This window comes from Protobothrops mucrosquamatus, unplaced genomic scaffold, assembly GCF_001527695.2.
Source record: "Protobothrops mucrosquamatus isolate PMUCROS unplaced genomic scaffold, P.Mucros_1.0 scaffold1674, whole genome shotgun sequence".
NCBI lineage: Eukaryota > Metazoa > Chordata > Lepidosauria > Squamata > Viperidae > Protobothrops > Protobothrops mucrosquamatus.
The window spans coordinates 1-22,933 of NW_015387830.1; the positions used below are offsets into that span (position 1 = coordinate 1).

The window sequence follows — 22,933 nt, forward strand, 5'->3', positions numbered from 1 at the left end:
CCCCCCACCCCCACTTTTCGTTTTACCGCGGCAGCCGTTTGGAGCTCTCGCGAGATTTGCCGAATCTTCCCCCTTCTCGGTTTCCACGCCACTCCCCCTTATCCCTCCTCCCCGCCGGCTGTGCTCCTCCCCTTTCTCCTCCCTCCCCCCCCTCTCTCTCTCTTGCGCCGCCGCCCCCGCCTGATCCGTCTGTGTCTGTGTCTCGGGGAGAGGGGAGGGGGGCCTTCTCGGCCCTGCGCACTGAGCGATGTTTGGCCGCCATCGCGGCGGAGGAAGAGGAGGTGCAGGAGGCTGAGGGAGTCGCCGCCGCTACTATAGTCGCCGCTGAGGGAGAATAGACGGCCGCTTGGGCCTGCCACGGCTCGGCTTTTTACTGTCTACTGTCTTGAGTAAAGGTCGCCGGCGCCTCTGTTGTGGTTGCCGGAGGAGGCTTTTTCCCCCCGATCCCTTTCCCTCGCCGCTTCCTCCTGGTCCCCAGGAAGGGGCTCCGCTCTCGCCGAGCCCCAAAATGTCGAACCTGAGCAAGGGGACGGGCAGCCGGAGAGACACCAAAATGCGGATCCGAGCATTCCCGGTGAGTGAACTGAGGCTGCGTCGCTGCGCAGGGCCTGGCTCGGTTCGGCCTGGCGAAGGGACGAGACGCCGGCCTCTCCTGGCTAATTTGCCTGGGAGCCTCGTTGCGCTCTTCCTCTCGCTTCCTCGGCCCGGACTGTCAGTGACTCTGAAGGCTGGGGTGTGTGTGGAGGTGGGGGGGGGGGAAGGAAGTCGGCCTTGCAGCTAAGGGATCCAGCAAGCTCCGGTGCCTCGGTTTGGCGAGCAGTGGAGAGCCCAAGTTTCCGTCACAGGAAACGAAGAGGGAGGTTGGAGGGGCCGTCATTTGCCCCAGGGAAGGACGCTTCTCCCAGGCCTTTGTAAGGGATCTCTTGTTTCTTTTAATTTCGCTGGTAAAGGTGCGAGCCTTTTTACATAGAAGAGTAAATTAACGCAACGGGATTCGGCCACGTACCTGTCGCGCCTCTGACGGCGGGCCCACCTGGGATGTTTGCAAAGTTGCTTTTGGAGCCAGTATCGATAAACGAAACTGCCCACAGTGCAGAGTTTGAAATCAGAAGGCAAAAACAACCTAGTTCTGAAGTAGGGCCCAGTTGTCATTTGGGAGGAATTTTTGGGGGGATGATTTTCTTCCACAGTTGCTTCATACCTTGTGATGATTTCGGTTGACGTTTGCTTCAACTGAAGGTTGGAAACACAAACATTAAGGGCAGTCGCTCATCAAGGATTTTTGTAACACGAAGGCTTGGGGATTTTTCAGTCTTTGGATCTGTTTCGTTGAATCTGTTCATGTACACATATCTATAAATTTGATATAAATTTGATTTCTTTTTGACCTAAGCAAAAGTTTCACTATTGGTTAAGGAATGGCAAATAATAGTTGGCCTTTGTAAAGATAGAAATTATGCCCATTTAACAAATTATTTGGCAGCTGTCATTAACAGTACATTCTACAATTACTTATTGAAAATATGTTTTGAAGCAGTACTTAGATTAAAAATAAAATCTTAGTATCCATTCCAGATTACATAGAAATTAGTGGTTTCCTATAGTTTCACCTGAGTTCATGTAATTCACAATTTTAACATGTCAGCTTTTAAAAAATATATTTATCTTCTGCCTATTTCACTAGATTTGCGCTCAAAATGCTCTTTAAATCTTCTTGCATTAATAACTATTTGAGTAGAAGCTTCTTAAGAACCAATGAAATATTGTATTTTTCTGTTTAGTTGATTTTGAAGTGACTGCACAACCAGTGGGATTCTTTCAGGGATAAAGTATTACACTTTTTAAGGAAGTTTTGTTATTTTTTACTGTAATCAATATGTGTAATCATATTAAGAACATTTAGTATTTGAATATATTATCAGGAAAGTGTTCACTGCATGTTCCACTTGCCTGATAAGTTTGGTAAATGAGATCTATGCAGCAAATGCTTAATGTACACAAAAGTTAACTTGACTAAGAGAAGCAGAGTTTGTAGTCAGGATAAATATTCTTCATTCTGCTTGGTTTTTTACAGATGAGCCTGTAAAATGTTGGTGGGTGAATATTGTTCACAGAGTATTACTGTTCCTTCCATGAAATTGTTTCATATTAATGAATGTTTAAAAGTTTTCTGATAGTAACTGGCATAGAACTTTTACAACATGCATAGAGAGAGTACGTAGATAGCTCCATATAAAAGTTAGTGATTCTGCGTGCAAAGAATATGTATAAAAATTAATGTATTGAATATGAATCAGATTTTATATTTCTGATAATAAGAGAATATTTAGAGAACAGTAATTATAGTTATTTTTTTCTGATGCATACATAGCACTGAACCTCAGCAGGGTATTTTTGCTTAGGCAATATACAGATCACTGCACCAACCCTCCCCTCCAAATATCAATAAAGAATCATATACAGGTCTGCAGATTATGTTAAACTAAAACTAAATCTCATTATGGCTTAGTGCAATGTGCATTTTAACTGGCTTCATCATTAATGTCACATTACTAGAATGTGTACTAAGTTCTGACATCTTACTTTTAAAAAGTATTGACTTAAGTTTAATGTATTGAGTGGACAAACATGGATTTTTGTTATAGTAGCATTGAAATTTTTGAAATAGTTCTAATTTTTCTGGTTTTGTATGGAATAATACAGTAACTGTAAATTGTGCAATTTGGGTATAATATCAGTATCAGTTATTTAATTACATATGCAAATTGACAACCCTGTCTTATGATGAGTTGATATGCATAGGACTTGATAGCAAATTATTTATATTGGTCACTTATTAGTATGAACATATGATTAGGTACTGAATTAATTCATGAGGTTATGATCTTATTACCAATTATTTGAAGAGAGTCTTAATATGTTATTCTGATGAGATTAAACTGCTGCTTTCCTAAAAGTCTGTTAGCTACTCCTTGGTCCATGTCTGTGTTATCTTTTATACCTGTTTTCTTTGCAAAAAGAGCATACGTTGTATGTTTTGTGCAAAGCCTTGTTAGCCTGTGAGCTTTCTTCCATCTGCCACCCCTCACCCCAAATAAATGTCAGTGATAAGTTCTTAAGAACATAATTTCCCTGCAAAGAGAAACCACTCTGAGGTGATTATGAGTGGGCATGCATTTCAAAAATGTACTGTGAACAAAAGTGGAAATGTCACATTGCCCTAACTATATGCCATTGAAAAATATATAATGTGTATTCTTTGAGTATCTACTCCCAGTTATAGTGATATATTTTCAACATTCTTTGATTCATATTTCTGTAGCTTTGCTTTTTATTCACATTGTAATTACTTCATATTTAATACGTGGAGTCAGTCTGTAATTCTTTATGTGTCAATTTTCTTTATATTCAGGATTGAGAGTTTCATGGTCTTAGCACTGCAAAATATAATTGTATTGAATATAGAACATTTTTTTCATATTTAATTAGATAAGTTAATATGATTACTGTTCAATCTTATTGTAGTTTACCATCCATTTTATAATTTTCCCTTGAAATCAGTTTTAAAAATACAGTTTATTAGCATCTTTTGAAAGCCTGTGGAAGACTCACTTTAGACTTCTGTAGTTTAGAAATTGCAAGCAACTTCTGATGTAGATAAAACACAAAAATATATAGATTAATGTATTTGAGTTATTCTGTCCCTCTTTGAAAAAGTCTTAGAAATATAATAATATGAATAATAGAAGAAAAGATGATCAATCATTTTTTGAAGTATTCAAAGTGATTTCAGTCTGGCGATTACATTGTATCAAAAAAGATTACAGAGTTTCTTGTGATAACTTAAAGATTTGCATTTATGATTGGTAACCATTTATGAAAAAGTTCTTTATTCTGGCTTGGACTTTAAATTGTAAAATGTTTCATGAGGATACTTCATCCATTACATCATCCTGTCTTAAATAATTTGTAATTTGTACCATAAAATCATGTAGATTGACATAAGAATTGTTGATAAAGAGTGTATTCACAGATAATATTTTTCCATTCTCTGTGATCAATACATTTAGCTTATTTTTAGTGCACTTCCAGGAGTTCTCAAATATACAGCATTGAATTTCATTGTGAGACTTTCAGTTTGACTCCCTCAGAGGAAATCAGGCCAGGGATAGCCTTATTAGTGTCTAAATAAAATGCCAATAAATATTTGCTGAATAATTCTATTTATGACGACTAGATAATGCAGCACAAAGCATTCATTAAAGTTGCTTCATGAAGCAAGTTACCCCCCCCAAAAAAACACCTGTTATTTAAGTATTAAAGCATCTTCATCCTCTGTGAAACTTGGTATACATGCATACATAGCTGCTTCATTAGTAATCACAACAGTAATGTTGTTTATAGCTCTGCACATGTGAGTATTTTGCTTGGAAAGCCTTTGGAGCAGCCATCTTCTGGAGATGATTGCATTAATAGTTGAGATGTTTACACCAATTTTTTTTACAAATGTTTTGCATAGCGTTTCTAGATATAAATATAAAGAATTTCAATAGGATCCCAGATTAGTTATATTATTTTTCTTACCATAATGGAGGCAGAAACAGAGTATAGTAGTTTGAATTGTAATATTCTATGCTGCTTTGTTTCATTCATTGATTTGCCATTTTTGGCCTAAAGCAGTGGTTCTCAACCTGTGGGTCGGGACCCCATTTGGGGTCGATCGACCATTTCATGGGGGTCGCCAAGCAAGGCTGTCCGCCATTTTTTTTCTCCGCCATTTTTTCCCCTTTTCCGGCAGGTGCCTTACCTCCCTTGGGCTGGGCCAGCTGGTGGTCGGCCTGCTCCATCTCTGCCGCTTGCCAGCTACACCTCGGCTGGCGCAGGGGGCGGAACCACGCATGCGTGGCGCTCCCGGGCAGGGAAAGTCCTCGACGTACGACCGGTTGGGTAGTCCTCGACTTACGACCAGTTTAGTCCTTGACTTACGACCGGTTTAGTCCTTGACTTATGACCGGTTGGGGTCGCGGCATTAAAAAGGTTGAGAACCACTGGCCTAAAGTGTTCTTATCCTAATTTTTAGGTTTTAAGAATGTGGCACCCAATGAAAATCTAGTCATTACCATATTTATATAGAGAAAATAATAGAAATATTTTTGGTGTGCAAATTTTTCTTAATCAAAATGAAAGCTATTGTGGTTACAAACTATGGTTTGTGGCTTAATTAAAGCAACCAGCAGTAGTATTCTTACATTACATTGAGAACATACCAGTTGTTTTGAAGTATGAACAATTTAAGGTAACAACTCTATTTTACTCATTAAGTTATATAAAGTATCAATTATATAATGTATGAACAGTATATTCAAAATTACATTCAAGTTTCAATAGTTTATACAAATTCATGTTGAAATCCTTCAGAAAACAGTTACTCTTTAGATTCATATTTGTATATTTTAAAGGTCCTTAAACTGCTTTCTGGTTTTTTGGACTAAGACTATAAAATGTTTCCAGTATCCAACCAAACATTATTAATTGTTCAAATGCTACCCATACCCAAAATGTGATGTGAGTGATAAGGAATCTTATACTTTGCTAGTTCAAAGTATTTTGCCTCTGGTATTATTTGCAGGTTTGTGAAAAAACATCTGAAGTAATTACATCCAAGACAAGATATTAGAGAAAGAATGGTTCAATCTTTGATCTACTTTTTTATATAATTATCACTTATAAAACTTATCACCGATTTAAAGTAATTGGGCAGTTGAGAAGAAACATAATTGTTTCTTGTTCCCAGCCTTTAGCATGGATCCATAAATTCTGATTCACTCTGCTAATCCCATATTTGGTAATATCTGCATGGGGGGTGGTGTCAAAATAGGCACGATGGTGGTTACAGCAATGTTGTTAAAGCCCTGCCTGTTTGTATATGTATATGATGTCAATAAAACTCTCTTTTTACGACCAATTAATCCCTGCCTACACAAAATGGTAAGGCTTTGATGGTAATATGACAGCTGACATTTTGCTTGTTCTGTCACACACCCATACATCCTTTAGCCCTCACCATGATTGCCACTGGTCATGTTTGGCCTGGAGTAAAAACAGTCATTCTCATATATAAGACAAAGAGTCTTGTAATACCTGAAAAATAATCAGGTTGTTATATATTAACGTTTGTTTGATTCATACTGCCACCAGATTATTTTGTATTTTCTTGCAAAAGATCAATATAATTTGTTTTCTCCTAGAAAGTATTACAATAAAAAAAATCCTCTTGGTGATTTGTTGAAAGTACATCAGCCCAAACTCATCCTGCTTTTTAGTTTTTATTCAGGAAATTAGTTAAGAACTATTAAAATATGGACCAACTGCTGACAAACTCAAGAAAAGATTGAGGATGTTTTCTATATTGTATTTAATGATTTATGTTACTTCTGAAAAATATAATGCAAGCATAGTATAAATAGTTCTTGTTTACTGATTGCATTGTACAATGACTGTCAAAGTTACAATAGTGATACAACAGTGACTTGTGATCAGTGCTCACATTTATGACCTTCACAAGTCTGCAAAGCAAAGAAAGCTGAAGTAAGACTATAAGCACAGTCGCAGTGTCACTTATCAACCAGTTCACTTAACAACAAAATTGCCTTTTCATTTGTGGTTGCTAAATAAGGATTGCCTATATATTTTCATTCATTAGTTTGCTTGGATTGTCTGTCAGTAACTACTACAATGAGTTATTGTAAGGTAATGGTTCTGATATTAGTGATATCTAGCCATCTTGTTTTCTGTTAGCCTCTTTTTCAATTGTCTTTGTTGCATGCATTTTGAGAGACAGGAAAGTCTACTGAGTAGTCTGGCTGCCAGCAGTTGCTAGTTCGTTTAGTTCACGTTGTAGCACTATCCAGAGTGGACCATGAGGAGGCAAACTAGCTTCAGACTCCTTCACACAGGCTATATTGAAACAGAATTTCAACAAGGCCTCAAAACCACAGCTATGTTCATACACCTAACTGCAGCATATCAACAGTTTGGAAGGATGGGTTGTTATACAAATTGCCAGCGACAAGGAGATGCAAATCTGGATATGCTGATGATTTGGCCATAGCAGTACAAGAAAAACACATGGACATGGTAGATATTCTTCTGTCCAAAGATCTTAAAATCTTGGGAAAATTCTTCATTGACTGGAGGCTCACTCCTTGCACCAGCAAAACAGTAACTTTGTACTTCCACCTTCACAACAAGCTAGCATATGAAGCCCCCAAGGTCATCTTAAACAACAACTTACTGTCTTATAATACCTAAAGTATCTTGGAGTAACATTGGACCAGACTCTCTTCTATAACTAAACGGGGAGCTTCAGCTGCCACCCTCGGGTCATCAACACTAGGGTTGGTCTACTCTGCAGCAGAATACTGGGTCCCTATATGGCTTAACAGCTGCCATTACTAGTAAGTTAACCAGACTCAACGACACCATGAGGATTATAAGTGGAAATATTAAAAGTACTCTGACTTGCTGGCTTTCTGTCCTGAGCCATATAGCACCACCATCTGTACAAAGGCAAGATGCATTAGTGAGAGAATACAGAAAAAATATGAACAATTCACTCCTATTGATGCATGCCAATCTTTCTCATTCATCAGCTGGAAGTCTCAAATCCAGGAAGCCCCCACTGGCACTTGTGCAACATCTGCCCAGCAACTTTAACATCAATTCCCAATGGAAAGCCACATGGATTGCTGAACTCCCAGACATAGGTAGACATAAATGACTCCACAAACAGGATTCCAGGCATTGAATTACCATATCAGCAGTGGACAATCCTGAATAGGATTTGCACCTCACACAGCGTCTGCCAGGACTCTATATGTGGGGCATAGGCTCCTCCCTTCAGTGTGATGCGAGGTCCCATGATGTCAAACATCATGACCGAGTATAACCTCAGGGCATATACTGGTCCAGTACAGGTAGTCCTTGACTTTTAACTATTTGTTTAGAGATTGTTCAAAGTTACAACAGCACTGAAAAATGTGACTTATGAGCATCTTTCCCAGTTATGACCTTTGCAGCATCCCCATGATCATATGACCAAAATTCAGATGCTTGGCAACTGGTTCATATTTATGACAGTTGCAGTGTCCCAGAGTTATGTGATCAACTTTTGCAACTTTCTCACAAGCAAAGTCAGTGGGGAAGACAGATTCACTTAACAACTGGGTTACTAACTTATGCACTGCAGTAATTCACTTAACAATTGTGGCAAGAAAGGTTGTAAAATAGGGCAAAACTCACTTAACAAATGTCTCACTTAACAATAGAAATTTTGGGCTCAGTTGTGGTTGTAAGTCGAGGACTACCTGTATCTGTTTGTTTTAATGTAAAAAGTGCTGCACTTCAGTGGTTAGATGACCTAGACCGGGAGTCCCCAACCCCCGGTCTGTGGACCGGCACTGGACCGTGGCATGCCAGAAACCAGGCCACGCAAACAAGCAAAGCCCCATCTGCAGAATGCAGGCAGTACATGAAACTATGCCCCTGTGGTCCGCAGAAAAAGCTCTCTCCACGGAACCAGTCCCTTGGTGCCCAAAAGTTTGGGGACCTCTGACCTAGATATTGGTATTTGAACATAGCCTTTTTAACATTTATATTTCATTGTGTTTTACTAATCTAAGTGAAATGTTAATATATATTGCTGGTCTGTATGATATACCACGCACTAAATAAATAAATAACTTACATTTTTTCAAATATCTGGTTTTCTCTAGTGACTATTGCCTTGCATTGTATTTCCAAAATATTAAGGCTTTAATTTCATTGAATAGTGCTTCCAATTGTTTACTTGATTTAGTACTGAATTCTTTATTCTGATGGTCCAAGATATTCTCAACATATTTATCCAGCATTCAAGGTTTCAGTTTTTCAGCTACTCTTATAATCTGGCTTCTGCAGTTATTTCTTAACATGTTTAAAGCCATAGCCTCCTATTTTCCCCCCCTTGATATGTGGTTAGGAGGATTGTTGGGTCTTGTCATTCTCATTGGATGAGATGAGCAAAGACTTGGAGATATTTTTCCCAAATACCGTTTGTTTTTACTATTAGTATTCCATTATCGGTATAGTTAAAATAGCAAAAATTAGCAAAACCAGAACTATACTTTTGGAATGAAGGAGGTTGTTACCAGGCTTACAAACTATAATGTGAAAGTTGCCTGTTTAAGACCAAATATCCAAACACTTTCTTAATTTCTTATATGGAAGTTTAGTTGTTTTACATTTTTATTGCTGACTTATTTGTTACATTCACTTGACTAATTGCTTTTTTGTATGAGAAAAGGAAAGGCTTTGTACTTTTTGTTAAAAAAAAAAAAAGACTTGCAAAAGCAAAACATGGACTTTGCTTCCTGGAAGTATTTCTTTTGCTGTTTTTTAAAATTAGTTTGTAAGTGACAGTTTGGAAAACAATACAAGAATTTAGGCTTGATCTGAAATTATCCTTGTTGATAATTCTGTTTCCTTCTTCAGGGTATCGAACTGTATACTTATAAATATAGTGCTTTAGGCGAACAGTGCTGCTGAATTTTAGCAGTAATAGATATAGGTTGCCTATTGTTTATGGAGAAGGAAACAGTTCCAGAGCAAGAGAATTTGTGTGAGAATTTTTGGATAGTGTAAAAACATTCAAACTGACATTATCTGACAGCTAAATGTAAACCATTCACTAAATATTGTATTTCTGAGTCATGAAATAATGAAATGTAAATGCAAAAAGAAAAACATACGAATTGGTCTATGTTTATAAAAATGTTAGAGCAAAAACAAAATACCTCAGTGAATATATTTTCAAATAGAAACTGAATTATGACTAGAAATTGGTATAGCTTTTATTTATATAGAAACTATTAACTGATTTGATTAGTACCACAGATCAGAGAAATATAGGAATTACAGAATTTTGCATGTAAATATAAGATTTTTTTTGTATTTGTTCAAATTATTATGCATACAATATATGGATAATTAATAAAATATGCCAATATCAGATTATAAAGAGCAGGGTATCAGCCTTTTGTGATGGGAAAGTCAAGAAATAGGCGCCACTAAAAGTCTTGGAATATACTTTAATATGGTTAGGGTATAGTAACATAATATTGAAAACCTGTCAGAACGGCTCTCTACTTCCGTTTTTAGCTATCCCAGTCATGGCAGAGATAAGTTTCTCATATTTTTTATTTTTCAAAGACTCAGGTATCTTTCTTCTAACAGCTTGGGATTTTCTTCCTTCTTCTCTGAGTCAACCCAATATTTTAACACATAGGAATTGATTCTTCATTAGTATAAATAGTATGAAAAGTTTTGTATAATTTTAAAAAACCTGCTGGAACTTCAAAAGATAGAAAAATTCAATTATTTTTCTACTTAGTGATTAGGTTGGACATACAGTATATGTTAACAGAATAAAAAATATCAAGAGCCAGTGCCATGTAGTACTTTAATGAATGAAATGTGCCATATGTAAAATGAAATAATTGATCATACGTATTTTAGTAAAGAATGTAATACTTCATCTAGATGAGCCAGCTTAGCTATTGGCTATGATTGTTAAAAAAATCCTGGAAATTGAAGTCCATAATTCAGGATGTTTTCATCCTTGCCATATTGCCAACTGCCAAGTGGCTTTTGAGTACTTGAGCATTTATAATATTTATACTCAATTATGTACATATATCAAATAGAAAAATAGTTGAATGAAATCCGACAAGTTGACAGACTTATTATCAATTTATAATGTAATGGGATCAGATTATAAATTGATTGCTAACTCACAGTACTAAAACCCATAGTAAAGTATATGATTATATGCCTGGCAAGGGTCAAATGGAAAAAAAGAACTGTGAAAAAAAGGAAAATGGAAGAGCATTACTGTCAAACCTGAATTTAACAGTCTATTTAGGATTCTGTTAAATCAAATTGTCCATTAAATTTGAAGGTGAGAAAAGAAAGAAGTATCTAATAACAGGAAGAAAGATTCAGTGTTGATCTGTAGAATAGAGGATTGTGCTTGCATCCTGGGTGAAAGCCCTGCTTTGAAGAAAAGAGTGGAGGGAGGAGTAAGGGCAGTGAGAACATAGAGGGGCAAGTGAGAATGGAAGGATGCCGGGATGGAATATTCAGAAGAAAGATTAATATTACTAATTGTTAAATGTTTTGTATTATATTTTTATCTTATTATGCTGCAAACTGCCCAGAGTCACTAACAGTGAGAAGTGTAGCACATAAATTTAATAAATAGTGGAGAAGTGTAGTATAAAAGTTTACTATGCTTATGTAATGTACTCTGTTGTTTCTCAGTAGGGTCAAAGTTGCAGCTCCACAAAGAGAGGAGGAGGAGGAGTTACAGTGCATTCAAACCATCTTCACTTTTATCAATTTTATTATGCTATAGTGTGATTCTACAGTTGTTGAAATTTCATTTTTTTCTAATTAATCTACACTCAGTACCCATAATGACAAAGTGAATGCCAAATCTATATGAAACCAGACTATATCTATTCACAGTGTAGAGGTGGATTCAGATGTAGGCTTGACATACATTATGAGACTTGGTTGCACAGTGATGGTGATGTTGCTCTGTTAAAGGACTGTCCACCTTTAAGTTCAAGTTTTATAGCAATAGCTGCTATGCCAAGAATAGGAAAGGGAGATAGGTTCAGCCCTTTGGCAGAGACCGATATTGATCCAGATATGAATGATGAAAAATTATGTCTTGGTGTGCTGTCAGGACAAAACAGGACTTCTATGAGTGCAGTTGTTCTGCTGCTTGAGAATAACCTTCAATTTCTGGACTATTCTGAGAATGGGTTTTGGGATCTCTCGGGTTTTGGCACTGTAGGGTCTTGAATGCCTTTGAGGGTCTTAAATGGCTAGGGTATTTATAGCCCCCATAATGACCATGATTTTGTCCCAGGAAATTTCAGTGTCCATCAACATAGGCAGGCACAAACTAGATCTGGTCTTTATTTTGGAGTAGGGTAGTTATAATTTGAATCATACAAGATATCTGTCCTTTGTCACAGATAGATGATTTTCTGGTCAAGCAGGAGATTATCTTAACCTATGTGAGGGCAAACAACTTATTACCATGATTTTGGTAACTAGTTAAAGCTGTTCCTGACTAGAAAGCCTAGCTGATCATAACTTATACTTCTATTACTGACTACTACCACATGCTGAATGTGGGGTGACCTTTGAAAAGGCCTTGAAAACAGAATTCAATGCTCAGATGGCCAGTGGATTATACATACTATTGCAGAATAACTCTTATTTTGTAGTTACTACACTGATTGCCAGTAAGGTTTTGAGTCCAAGATGTTGATTTTTTTACCTGTAAAGTCCTATGTGGTATAGGGTAACATTAGGGACTGCCTTGCTCCAAATCATTCTGTTTGCAACAACAGCAAAAAATAGACTGTCATTCTTAGGAGTAAAAAGACATCCACCAAAAAGTGGTCCTCCCTCATTGCCCTAACATTGTGCAACATGTTGCCACCAGAAGTAAAGTTTGCTTTGCTTTGGACTTTCTGGATATGTTCAAAGTGAGCTTTTGATCTAAACTGGTGATAAATGAGCACCATTTCTACCTCTTTATGTGGGTTAAGAGGTTGAATTTTTTATGGATTGTTATTTTATGTTTTACTGTTAACTATTTAGAAATAGATTAGGCATTATACTGTATCAGTAAATAAAGGATTTGTATGCATTATTTTTCTGATCTCAAAATAATCAGTTGTGAAAATTATAAAAGATCCTGAAATAATATTTTGAACTTCATAAAAGAGCTAAAAACTTTAGAGTAGCCTAAAAGCTTTAAGTAATTTATTTCTTTTTTAAAAAAAATGTGTAAATTGTTGTGTCACTAATAAAGATCTAGGGAAGATAAAGTGTCTGTATTTTTGAATCTGTCTTTTTGATCAATATAAAGGTACATGGGTAGGACATGTTCTTTGTTCTATAACAGTGATGGCGAACATTTTAGAGATCCAGTGCCCAAAAACTGGCCCCGCCCCCACTCCACCCCCTGTCCCTGCTCTGCCCCCACACTGTCCCCCACCCCGCCTACCTGCAGGGCCACTCACCACTTCCAGGGCCCACCACAGATCGCCCAGGCAGCGCCATGGTGGCCACACCCTCTGCCCGCGCCCCACAGCATCAACTGTGCGTGATGGGGTGTGAGGGCAGAGTCTTGTCTACACTGCCTGGCTGCCATGTCCTTGGCTGCGCTGCTCTGCATGGGCCACGCTCAGGGGCGACTCCTCCACGGGGGTTGCTGGTGAGGGGGTCGTGGAGGGAGGCGAGGCTGGGGCAATGTCACGTGTACCCACAGAGAGGGCTCCAAGTGCCGCCACTGGACCGCGTGCCATAGGTTCGCCACCACTGTTCTATATATTCTATATATCTATGATTTTACAGTGGTCTGAAAATGCGGATATATGAGGATGATCTGTATATTTGTGGGAGGAGACCAGGTCCCTGAAGACAATGTTCCCCTGGTAGTGTGATTTTTAGTAAACCTTGTCTCTCAGCTCTTGTTGGATGGCTAGAGACAGAGAGAGTAGTCATAGAGTTATCTGTACCTTGAGCTTTTTTATCTTTAATATTGCTTTATTTCTTCAGATGGCTAAGTTGACATACCTGGTTATTCCAAATATATCTGAAACTTTCTTCATCTTACATTGAAATATTCAGAATTTAATAAAGTCTTCTGCTGCTGCAGTGTTATTGTGACAAGTAGCCGCTTATAGTCTAACACACTTCATTAAAAGCCACCTCAACATTCTAATGACGTCACAGACTGTCCTATGCCTCTTAGTAACCAAATTAGAACTTTGAGTTTCTGTATGAATGGTGTATTCTTGTTTAATGAAGACGGTTTTTATAAAACTATCTGAAATACTTGAAAACAATCCTTTTAAAGGATTCTTAGAAAATGATTGTAAAGGAAACACTTCAGAGGTAATACATTATTGCAAATGCTTGATTTGGGGGGAAAATCTATTCAGTATGCATATTACCTGTAAACTTATACATATTATCTGTAATCTTAGATGATCCATTATTTGGCATGATCCTTAGTTATTTTAATTGCTGTATCTTAATTTTCCAGTTGCTTGTATTCTTAAGCTTATTGTATTGGAATCCAGCAGTCTTTGAAGTTCAATTTTATGCTTGACTTGTTTCACCCAGCCCCTTGTTTATGTCTCAGCAATGGTGATAGGTCATTCTATGTGTAACTGCTGGATTCTTGAAGGTGTAATTCATGATTATGGACAGAATTGGACATAAGTTTATCTGTATTGAAATTTTGGTAACTGATTAGACTCTTAAATTGCTGAATAAGTTTCTATTCATTCTGTGTTGATATAACTAAACATCAGTAAATCCTTGATATACAGTACTTGAACTATTTCTGAACATATACAGAGAAATCTATTGTAATATATCTCACTGCACAAACAGCAATACATGAATACTTAACATTACTAAACGATTAGGATATATAAAGCTATATTAAGATACCTTGTTTCCTAACTTACAGAGAAAGCATGCATATTTTCAGTTAGAACAAAATCTTGCATTTAATTCTGAATTTCTCTATTATGTTAGATATGAAGTTGATTCAGATTGTGAGAAATTACCTAGAAAAAATAGTACATGAAACTTACATTTTGTAATGTTATTGTTAATTTCTGTTGCTAAAAGAGAAGCGGTTTCATGTTTATACAGTGAATTGTTGCAGTGTCTTCCACAAGTATTTTTTAAGTAGTATAATTCTAAAACAAACACAGGCATATACATCACATGTAGATTTATTCTTTCTAATCTTTGGTTTAATAATATGTTTGTTAAGATTGTTCCATGCTGTAATGTCAGCTGTTTTATATAATGGCTTCCTGAAGTACAGTATTATCTTGAATCTGATTAGTAAATTCTCTTCAGTAAATTATAGGAGTATTTGGGAAAGAACAGTAAACCAGGGTTTGCTGTTACTTCCTTGATCCTGATCCTCCATCCATTTCCTCCACTGGCATGATCCTAAGAGAATAACACTTACATTTTCTTCCATTTTCAGCTAACCCTAACCCTAACATACTGCCTGAAAAAAGAAACTGCATTTAGCTTTAATTTAATTATGTAACCAGGCTAAGGTTACAAAACTGATTTGAAATTTTCATTCTCAGACACACATCTTATATACCATTTTGTCCCAGTTTGGTTATAAATAAAGTACTGTATGTTTCAGTAAAAAAAGGAAGAGGAAATGTTTTTGACACCCTATCGCAGGCATGTCAAACTCGCGACGTCATGTGATGTCGCGCGATGTATTGTGACTTTTCCCCCATTGCCGGCAATGGGGTGGGCGCGGTTTTGGCGTGACGCATCCGGCCCACAGACTGGCAGTTTGACATGCCTGCCCTATGGCTATGCTAGGCGATAGGGACACACTAGCAACTGATTCTAAACTATAATTTAGTTTTCTGTCACTACTCAGTATTATTTATATACTTGACTCTTAAAATGAATACTGTCTTTTGCATTGTTTAGTTTGTTAACATTAAAAGCATTTGATTCCTTGATCACTGTTATCACTGATGGAATATGCATGGAATATGTTGTATTTTCCTTTTGACATTTAAATATATATAAATAATGTGTGTTTGTGCATGCATGCATTTGAAATTAGTTCTGATTATCAGGTGTTTTGTTTATTTAATTCACTCTGGTGTTTGAACCTGCTCATTGTGACTTAGTATACTGGAAGAACCAATTACTATGGATTCTTCAGAAAATCATGTAAAAATAGTTCTGATTTTCCTTAAGCCATTTTACACAAAGATAGATATCGAAATGGAACTCTGACTTCAGTCTTTCTTTATCCATAATTCATGTATCATTAAAGATATTGGGGTATTATCTTTGAAATCCTATCTTCGAGGAATCCTGTGCGTGCTATTTCTTGCATTCTTCCATTTAAAACATTATTAGCTTTGTAATATATTTAACAAAATTCCTGAAGAAAAATTCTAAATAAGCAAGTAACCCCAAAGATTCAGCCTGAATTAAAACAAGCTTTTCCCATATTTCCATCATACTGATTTCAAAGGTATATTTTGCTGAAAAACTCAATGTTTGAGATTTAATATAGAAAATCAGTTGAATTGTACAAGTTCAACATGATTTTGAATTATCTTTAAATTGGGATTGCAGCATTATGTCCCAACTATTAAGAAAATAGGCTGTGAAGTTGCTATATGGCAGTGAAGAACTAGTGGGAGTTTATGTGCCTATTGACTTTAAGCATTGACAATCTGCTCCTTCTTGACTTATGTAGACGTTAACTATCTAGTGCCATCAAACCTCTTCTGAAAGCAAAATAATTAAAACAACTACTTTATCTTTTTCGAATCTTTAGGAAGTTATTCCAATAACCTTTCAATGCCAGCATAGGGTGCTGCTGTGGGTTTTTGTATTCAGTACAGAATTTCTCTTTGTCTTGAAATGTAAACCTATTTGAATAGTAGGAGTTTTAACAAGAATAAGTACACCCTTAACAACAATTTATTTAACATTGATTCTATAGCATGGCTTAACTCTCCCCCTTTTTAAAAAAGAATATAGCCTTTTGTTTCTCTCTTTGTACTATTGCTAAATTCCCTGTCAGTTCAATTGGAACTATTTGTCAGTTTCAAAACAGGTTTTCAACCTTTTCAAAAGTTGATTAGATCCTCTTCTGTTTTAATGTTGGGAACCAGACTTTCCTGTTTTCGATTGAAATTGAAATGTACAGATATTCTTTGTTTAATCTCAGTTTACAGAAAAGCTGAAGTGAAGAGATTGTATGCTTGTAGAAGAAGCAAAAAAATATATTCATCCAGACATGGATTGTATCTGTCTGACTGTAGTAAAAAATACATAAAAAGGCAATTACACTTTTGAGATCATTAGATAGGGAACTGAAAATAAAACAGCCACTATATTCATTTATGTATTATGATCGTATACAGATAATCCTTGACCTATGACCATAATTGAGCCTAAAAACTCTGTTGCTAAGCAAGACAGTTGTTAAGTGAATTTTGTCCCATTTTATGACTTTTCTTGACACAGTTAAGTGAATCACTGCAGTTGCTAAGTTAGTAACGTGATTGTTAAGTGAATCTGACTTCCCTATTGACTGCTTGTCAGAAGGTCACAAAGGGTGATCATACGATCCTGGGACACTACATCTCTGATAAATGTGAATCAGTTGCCAAGCATCTGAATTTTGATCACGTGATCCAGGGGATGCTACAACTGTTGTAAATGTTAAAAATGGTTATAAGTCATTTTTTCAGTGCCTTTGTAACTTCGAACAGTCACTAAATGTTGTAAGTCAGGGACTACATGTATTTGGAATACAATGGGTAAGTGTTGCAATCACTTTTCAAGAAAAAGGAAGGCAACTAAAGTAATTACGAGGCTAGAACAGCTGTTTCTCAGAAAAGTGAAAAGATAAGGGTAAAATATGTGTATAAAACTACAAATTGGATAAAGTAGGTCCTGAGATTTTTTTTTCTCTTTGTTGCAACTAGGGATCCTCCATTGAAATTGAATCGGGGAGATTCATGACCAGTAAAAGAAATATGCATTTACACAATGCATATTTAAGCTGGGATTTACTAGTATGAAATGCTGCATTGGGCTTGATTTAAATAATTTTAAAAGCATAAAACAAATTTTTGGAAGATCAGGGGATGACTGGCTAATTTGGATATCTGTTTGTGAACTCTGGAATCACGGGCAAAATCCTATAAATTATAATTGTTAAAGAGCAAACCATGGAAGAGAGTTAATCATCCTAATATGCTGATTTGAAGAATATAGGTAGTCCTCGCTGAACAATTCTAATTGGGACTGGAATTTCCATCACTATGCAAAGCAGTTGCTAGTGATGCCCAGAGACATCACAGCAGTTCTGCCAGTCTACTAGCAGGAGTCCCTGTTGTACTCATTAGGACAAGACTCCACCGTTGTTAGATGAGGACCTCACACTTCTGCCTACTGTGCTCACCTCCACTTCAGCTACCCCATCCGCCTACTCCCCTGTTATCTGTGCTGTTTGTGCCAGCTTACATTCCTCCTCTCCTGTCAACTTGCCTTCTGCTACCCCCAACTGACAGTTGCCGCCATCTTCCTTCTGCTCTTGATGATACTTCCCCCTCCCCGGTCCTTCATGAGGCAGCTACTCAATGTGTGTGATCTTTCCAAGAACTCAGGTGCCTCGCCCAGCAGCTGCCTCGCCCAGGCACACTTCATCAGCAGCGGGAGGAAGAAGACGGTGATGGTCAGCTGGACAGAGAGGGACTGCAGAGGGCAGAACAGCCAAAAAGACAGAGGCAGGAAGATAGATTTGGGGGGGGGGGATTAGCAGTTTGTTCTCATAATGATCAACCAACTGTACAAGGAAACCCACTAGTTTTCCAGCAGATGGCCTATAGATCCCCTTTATTCAAACCATTCCTCTATTTCCAAAAGAAGGAAAAAAATAGGTCAGTACCACATTCTTTCTCAATTGAAAATATAAAACCTCCTTCAAGTTAAGCTTGATTCCTGGGGCTTTCATGAATATACTACCAACATAGTTTTCTACCTATATGGACATTGTTTGCCGTTTTGTTTCTAGGATGATTTTTCAAATTATCTGTCTAGCCAACAGATCTGCTGTTCCTTCACAATCCATGTATTAGCTAGGACTGGCTTTATAAGCTTCTGAGTTCAGTTATGTTTATCCAGTCCTGTTATTTTCTAAGACCAATCCCAGTTAAGGAGATCAATGCCCAGTTAAGGTGTCCATGCCTATATATCATGGATAAAAAATAATTGAACCCATTGGAATTTATGACACACAAGACATTTCTAGGTTTGTGCTAGCTAAATCCATATCTCTGCAATATTTTTCCTCTGTAAGAATGCATAGTTATATGTTGAGAGAATGGAATGTCTGGGTATGAAAATGAGATGAATTACTTTATAGACAATTTTATACAATAGACATTAATTCAGTTTATGTTAATATTTTGCCCTGATCATGCTCTTTCTTATATACTGTACATATGCTCATGCACGAAAGCAGCATACATTATTTTGCAAGCTTGGGTTCAGTGGCTTTGAAAAGTCAGGGAAGCTGAGCAGTTTTGTAGGAATTTTGTCTGTTCTTATTTACACACATACACACACATTTTCTCTTTGGGAATTTCTCTTAAATGCATCATCTATCTTTTAGGTAAATTTGGTCTTTAATCTGTTTTAGAGGAAATCTGTTTTGAAAACCTGACATCAATAAACTCTTAACTGTACTTTTGTATGTCCGCATACAGATGACCATGGATGAAAAATATGTTAACAGCATTTGGGATCTATTGAAAAATGCTATCCAAGAAATTCAACGGAAGAACAACAGTGGTCTCAGCTTTGAGGAACTGTATAGAAATGCATATACTATGGTATTACATAAACATGGAGAAAAATTATACACTGGATTACGAGAAGTGGTTACAGAGCATCTTATAAATAAGGTATCTGAACACAATAATTTACTGAAAACATAGAAAGCGATATCTTGTTTGAACATTTGGCTGTCTTTAGAACAGAGACCGGTATACTTTGGCTTGGCTACATTTCTCACCTACCTGGAGAATGCAGAACATGACTGAAGACAATGTAATGTTGTTGGATTAAGGAACTCAAATTTGGGGATATGGCTTTTTGTTGATGTTTTATTTTGCTTTGGGGAAAATTTAGCAGATAAAATTGATACATTAAGCTCCTTAAAATGCAAAAAAAATGGCCCAGTTTATGAGGCTTAGAATTTTTTAAGCGCTTCTATGCAGATTTAAACTTATGCAACATTTAACTTATGTTTTATCCTTTTTATATCCTAAAATGCCACAGAAAGTTTGATTTTGGGGCACAATGCAATCCAGTGGGGCACTAGGGACCTCAGGATGGGATGCTGGGTTGAGCAAGTTTTATATTGCCAGTGAGATGTCTTGTTGGTGATATAGAGATTGAAAGAAGATTGGTGATGGTAGCTGATGAAAGAGAAAAATAATAGTGTGTCTATGGAGATTCTCAATCATATAAATCATGGTTGTCCCAAAGGTGCTTTTTCCAAAAGGCAACTGGACTTTCTTGGGTTTTTTCTTTGAAAACATTTCACTTGCCATCCAGGAAGTTTCTTCAGTTCTAATTGACTGGTAGGGAATGCAATGATTTATATTCTTTGCAGTTATTTGTTTGTTAACTCTCTGAGAGTCATTGGAGCCACTTGGGAGTTTATATACTCGGTATATCCTCAGAGTCACCTGAATTGGAGTGTAAACAGGTGTGGAACCTTCTTGAGACTGCAACTTGCCCTTTCAGCTGTTCCAAGAAGGTTTCACACCTGTTTATACTCTTATTCAGGTGACTCTGAGGATAGAGATAAACTTCCAAATGTTCCCAATGACTGTCAGAGTACTAATGAGCAGAAGATTGCAAAGTATATAAATCTTTTCATTCCCCATCAGTCACTTAGAAATGAGAAAGGAAATGTTTTCAAAGAAAAACCCAAGAAAGTCCAGTTGCTGTTTGAAAAAAGTATCTTTGGGACAAAAATAGCTGTAATTACTAGGATCTTCATATATTATATAACTAGTAATGTAATTTTTTTAAAAATATATTTTATTAGATTTTATATGGGTAGGGAAAAGGTAGGGTGGTGCGGGTACAGGAAAATCGGGATAAAAGGGACAGGGTGTGGATAACTACAGTAAATACGTAATTCAGCGAACAAGCTGTTGTCTGGGTCTTCATATTAAGTATTGTTGTTTATATAATACTAGACATTTATAAGAATAAATCGGTATAGTTACAACTGACATTTGGTAAAACACTAATATACCTTTAAATAATTAACATAGTTGATAACATAACAACTATTTCCAATCATCAACCTTAATACTTAATATAATAAAACTCTAAAATCTCTTCTTATTCTAACGTGTTTCAACCCACTGATAAAATTTTCCCCAGGTTTTATAAAAGATTGAATCTTCTTTCTCCTTCATCTCTAACGTTAATCTGTCCACTTCTGCACAATCTAAGATTTTCAAAATTATAATCTGGTCTGATGGTAGGTTTTCATTTTTCCAAAATTGGGCAAATACTATTCTTGCAGCTGTTAATACATGTAATATTAAATAATCGTTTTCTTTGCCATAGTTAGGTCTTAATATACAGTACCTAACAGGAACAGTTACGGTTTAAATTCTATCTGGATTTTCATCATCTTTTCTAACCATCTATGAATCTTAGACCAATATTTTTTTGCAATAGAACATGTCCACCAGGCATGATAATAAGTACCCGGTTTTTGCTTACATTTCCAACATGTATCCGATAAATTTTTAAACATTTTCGCTAAGCGAACTGGTGTCATATGCCATCTATAAAATGTAAATTTTTGTTGGTTATTGACCAAATGAATATTATTAGTATAAACCATTTATATATAGTATCTAAATGTCAGAGTACATTACATTTTTACATAAAGATTTTATTACAGTTAAAATCAATTAATTCAATTAATTTAAATTAATTAAAATCAATTAATCTAGGTAAGTCATCCATGTACAGAAGGTTAACATAGCAGAAATATTGTTTATGATAAGGGAAACAAGCCAAAACAGGTTTTGTTTTATAAGCAGAAGTCTATTGTCAAGCTTGCAGTCTTTTTTCTTTGGTTTATATAGAGGTTTGAAATTTCTACTTCTGGTTTTCAGCAAACCATTTTTTAAAATTATCTGTATCCAGAAGAAAACACTTTGTCAAGTTTATATGAAATAGTAAATGGTTTGTTGTAAAACAAAAAATTAAAGTGTGTAATTATGTCTAATAAAAAGTCAAAGAATTTACATCTTTTTGTGCTTGTTAACAAAATCATTGATGGGCTTCAATGCACATGTTTGTAAAAGGCTTCTCGGCCTTTTGGCTAAGATCAAGTGTAGTGTAGATGGGCTTCAATGCACATGTTTGGTTTTAAGTGGTCAAAGTGCTGGCCTAAGTACTAGGAGAGTCCTTTAGGCATGAAAGCCAGCTGCGTGACTTTGGGCCTGTTTCTCAGCCTAATCCACCTCACAGGGTTATTGTGTGGAAAAAAGGAAGAGGAAGTATTATGTATATTTGCCACTTTTGAGTTACTTATCAAGTCATACAGGCAGGATAAATATCAAATAAATTATTGGTGATTGTCTGGAAAGCATAAACCTATATAGCAACCTGATATTATTAAACACCAAGAGAGGTGATAAGGGATTCTGGCAAATAATTAAACTACTAATATTTATTGATAACTATTGAGTGTTTTTAGAGCAGGGGTGTTAAACTGGAGGCCTGCAGGCTGGATGTGTTACGCGCAGGCCACGCCCATCCCAGCTCTGCAAGGGCAAAAAATGTGACATCACGCTATGTCATGTGATGTGATCAAGTTTGACACCCGTGGTTTAGAGCATTTCAGCTGTAGGTTGAGTTAAATATTGTAATATTTGCATTAACAGGTTGTTCTGCTAAGGGCATATCAGATATTTAACCTAATCATGAGACTTCACTATGGCAAGTACATGTTTGTGCTGTAATCAGAAATTGATGTTATAATAGAATGGGGGGAAAAAATCCAATTTACCTTCCAGCATCTTTGACAGATAATAATGGGCACTGAGTGACAATATAGATTATACTATAATTTGTTTCAGGCATTGTAAAACTATAGTGAAAAGTTACTAATCCTTTTCAAATGGTTGGCATGTGGTATTCTCACAAAATAATCACATCTCGGTGAATTTTGAAATTT

General features: G+C 36.4%; 1 protein-coding gene across 1 annotated transcript in view; it reads left to right on the forward strand.

Moving 5' to 3' along the window:
* Positions 1-272: 272 nt before the first annotated feature.
* The window catches only part of CUL3 (cullin 3), a 47,969-nt gene continuing 25,308 nt past the window's right edge, over positions 273-22,933 (forward strand). The window contains exons 1-2 of the mRNA XM_015822771.2: positions 273-574; positions 19,422-19,619. Of these exons, the coding sequence (XP_015678257.1) occupies positions 509-574; positions 19,422-19,619 (264 nt within the window). The 5' untranslated portion in view covers positions 273-508. The remainder of the gene's footprint in view (positions 575-19,421; positions 19,620-22,933) is intronic.